At 33.4% G+C, this 4,011-nt stretch overlaps 1 protein-coding gene across 4 annotated transcripts in view; it reads right to left on the bottom strand.

Annotated features, from left to right (window-relative positions):
• Positions 1–1,128: 1,128 nt before the first annotated feature.
• The window catches only part of LOC119637706 (cell wall integrity and stress response component 3-like), a 92,796-nt gene continuing 89,913 nt past the window's right edge, over positions 1,129–4,011 (bottom strand). For all 4 annotated transcript variants that reach the window (XM_038033904.1, XM_038033905.1, XM_038033907.1 and 1 more), the window contains 2 exons: positions 3,589–3,840; positions 1,129–2,233 (listed from right to left, as the gene is read on the bottom strand). In XM_038033904.1, the coding sequence (XP_037889832.1) occupies positions 1,490–2,233; positions 3,589–3,840 (996 nt within the window). In that variant the 3' untranslated portion in view covers positions 1,129–1,489. The remainder of the gene's footprint in view (positions 2,234–3,588; positions 3,841–4,011) is intronic.

Below are 4,011 nucleotides of genomic sequence, written 5' to 3'. Positions count from 1 at the left end.
CTTTAACCGTTTTTTTTTTTTTTTTTTTTTCATTTTTGCGTAATGCTTTCGTTTGACTGGAAGAGATTTTTGATTTTTTTTCATTAAGTTCTTTATGATTTATTTTCTTGTATATTTACATAAAACAAAAAACATACAATTTCAAAATAAAATAGACTTAAAAGTTTTACTCAATATTTGAAAGAAATACACTGGTTTAAGCATGTCTTTCTCTCTCTCTTTCTCTTTGTTGAGGAGAGTTTACAATTTGAACGATGCGAAACGCTGTAAATCGTTTAGCTTAACTACAAGTTTGGTGTTTATTTACATTTTAAATCTAATACTACGACATTCAAAATATTTGCGACTAGAAATCATAAATTCCAGTTAATTACAAAATGAAATAAAAGTTCAAAGATGATAATCGCCTTATGCAACGTCGTTTATGCATTTAAGGACACTACTTTCGAATAATTGTAATTTCCACTTAATAGAGTTAACTTTTATACATATTTCTCATATTACTAAGCATCTGATATTAGTTTATGTTTTGGTGCTCAATTATTAAAAAAAAGGAAAAAAAAAAAAAAATAAACAAGAAAATGTGTACGAAAATTTTTCGAAAGTAGTTTGAAAAAAAATTGGTACTATGTTTATATGTGTGTGCAGAATCAATCACTCTTGACTTGACACTATTAAATAGAAAGTACTGTATTTGTAATTAAATTGCCAGAGTGAGAGGTCATGAGGTAATAAGAACATCTTTGAACGCTACTATCCTGTAAAATATCTCGGATTCTTTAATACGTTTGCGTGTCATTACAATTTCAAAAAAGCCTTCAAATATGTAACACCTTTAGTCGTTTCTCCTTTCGTCATAATTTCTACCTAAAAACTAATTTATTATAGGGGAATATTAGGCCTCAGAAACAAATTGTCATTTCGAGTTGATACATATGCTTTTGTTCATATATTTATATTATACTTACATCTATATTTGAAATAAAAAAAAAAAAATTTAAATTACCACAATTGTAACAAAAGTTTATATATATATATATATATATATATATATATATATATATATATATTATGTATATATATATATACTAGAAAAATATACATAAAGAGCTTTCGTTGTTAGACCATTTTTCTTATTGTTTTTTGTTTATAAATGATGGATCAAATCGTTATTTATTCAGTTTTTATTTTTTTTGCTCCCTTTTTAATCCTAAACACAATATCGCTATACATTCACACTTTGCCATGCTGGAGGGAACAGTGACAAATACTTTAATATTTACATAAGCTCTAATCTATATGAAGGACTCTTCATGTGCAAGTTAATGCCTTTCCTTAATCCATCAATCCATCCACCCACCCATTTGTTATTTTATATGTACACAGTCATCACAAACGCACTTTTATAGTTAATGAGGTTTCTTTTCATTACTTCAACTTTTACTTTTAAACGGTTATTTACAGAGAATTTTGTAGTCGCACATACAATTTACACATGCAGTGTTGAACGATTCTTGTGTTCAGTAGTTTTTGGTGTTTGTAATGATCCTTCTTGTTCACATAGTGAGACCGTAGGATTTAATGGTGATTGAGAGGGCATAATTTCATTATGTATTAGAACTTCATGATCAATGGAACAAATTGTAACAGGTACTTGTTTATGTATGGGAGGCATAAGCAGATAAAGAGCGATAATACCACAAAATAGAACTATTGAGCCAACCACAGCAAGTACTATGGATTGGCTCAAGAAATCGCTAGACGTTTGTACCAAATTAGAAACGCCGATAAGTTTAGTGCTTATTACCGTATCACCAGATTCCACTTCGTATTCAGCTGAATATGAATTCTTTAACTCATCTTTTGTACTTATGGTGATGATGGCAGAAGTAGTACTAGTAGTAGCACCAGCAATAGTAGTAGTTGTAGTTGTAGTAGTGGTAGCGGTAGCTGTAGTGGCCGATGTCGTGGGAGTTGCTAATGATGGCTTTGTATCGATAATGGCATTTGGATTGTAAGGTGTTAGAAAATCTTTGGAACTATCCTTCAGAATGCGCATTCTCGAGTCGTTTTCACCCATTGAAGCTGGCAAAGCATCGTTACCGTAAATATGGGGTAGACTTTTGCTAAACGGTGTCTCCAAAGCAATAGCCTGCATACCGGTAGCTGTACTGTCGCCCAATTTATGAGTATCAACAATCAGTTTATAAGAGCGGCGCATGCCTCCGGTGTCCTGCAATAAGAATAATTCATAAAAAGTCGTAAGATAAACCTTTTACCTACAGATCTCGGTATTACTTCAACAGTATAAATGCATCCACTCCCAAATTTTTAAATATACGTTACTAATATATATATAGATTTGTGTGTGTGTGTGTGTGTATGTGTGTGTGTGTGTGTATGCGAGCACAATGGTGATTATAATGATGTGGTAGAGACAAAGGTACTGATTTTGTACGCACATCAATTAGTACACAAAATGTTAACAAGAAGTAAGAGGCATATTAGCCGCTGTACACGAACACCAACATCGTCATCATTTTCCTCTTCGTTATCCTCATCCTCATCTTTAACCTCATTGTCATTGTCATCATCACCATCATCACCATCATCATCATTATCATTATAAATGTAAATCATTACGAAAATTGCTGCATGCCGACGTCAAGAACGCAGTCTCCACCACTAATCATGTGCACGCAACAAACCACTTGTGTTGCTATTATATCATATTCTTATAATGAATGTTTCGTTTCCCCAAGAATTTAAAGTGATGAAAACCAATTTTGATAAGCGGAAAGACAATAAGTTTATTTTTTTTTTCATGTTTTTTTTATTGTTGTTTTTGTTACAATAACAGATTGCATGTCAACATGCAACCCTGAATGTGGGTAGAAAAGAAAAAGTTTCCGGCTTCAGCTTATACTCCATTGATCATTGCTGCAATTGTTACCAAGCCTGTTACTCTTGCTTTGGCCGTTGCTATTGGCATTGCATGCTGTTTGGGATTTTGGTGAAATATTGTAAAAATTGTCAACAGGTAGAGGGAAGAACATTGATGTAATTAGCCAATTACTATAGCTTTCACGCTAGGTTCTCGCACACCAGTAACAATTATAGAGAAACCTACAAGTATCTCTGACACAGTAAACACGCACGAACATATTAGAAAAAAAAAAAGGAGACTAAATAAGAATTGGTGGTCTCTTAAGCTGCATTGCACGCAAAAAAAGGAAGAAAGTTTAGCAACAATGCAAACAAAAACGCGATCATAAAATTGTATTCTTGTAATATTTTACAACTTTTGATAGTTGTAGATGTGCTTGACTCTGTCCATTTACGTCTACTTCGTGCATTTGTGTTTGTGTGTGTTAGTATGTTTATTTGTATTATGTAGCTCATAAAAGAAGATGTTGCTCTGGCAAACAGACTAATGAAGCCGCCAAGATCATCATATAATTCCGCTTAGATTAGCTTGTGCTCAATACTATGTTTGAGATTGTATAGCTTATGTGCTTATTGGCTGACTGTTTGGTTGGTTGGTTGGCTGGCTGGTTGGCTGGCTGACTGGCTGGTTGGCTTACTTACCTTATGTTTGCACGTAACTTGTACGTGATATATTGTATCCGACCAGAGGGATAATTCAACAGTAGAGCTATCAGTCAATAGATTGCCCATTAGACCGCCTCCGGAGACCTCCCATGTGACCAAGCATTGCTTCGACGCATTTGTTATGGCTTGATCCCAAGCAATATCTGTTATCACTAGCGAACCCTGACGCAAAGCCGAATTAATATTCAACGGAAACGGTCCCAATTGTTGATCACAATTATTCCAACACTAGACATAGAATAAAAAGAAAGAGAGAAAACAATAAATAAAGCAATCATATCGATAACCGAAGCAAAAAGAAAGAAAAAATGTAGCAACAACGTTTTAAATTAGACAAAATTGTATGGCAATAAAGTTAATGAAACAAACACGAGTAAATTTCGAAGGGAGTCTACGAGG

The sequence above is a fragment of the Glossina fuscipes genome, unplaced genomic scaffold (genome assembly GCF_014805625.2).
Source record: "Glossina fuscipes isolate IAEA_lab_2018 unplaced genomic scaffold, Yale_Gfus_2 60, whole genome shotgun sequence".
Lineage (NCBI taxonomy): Eukaryota > Metazoa > Arthropoda > Insecta > Diptera > Glossinidae > Glossina > Glossina fuscipes.
The sequence above is the reverse complement of the archived record's forward strand: the minus strand, read 5'-3'. Positions and strand labels throughout refer to the sequence as shown.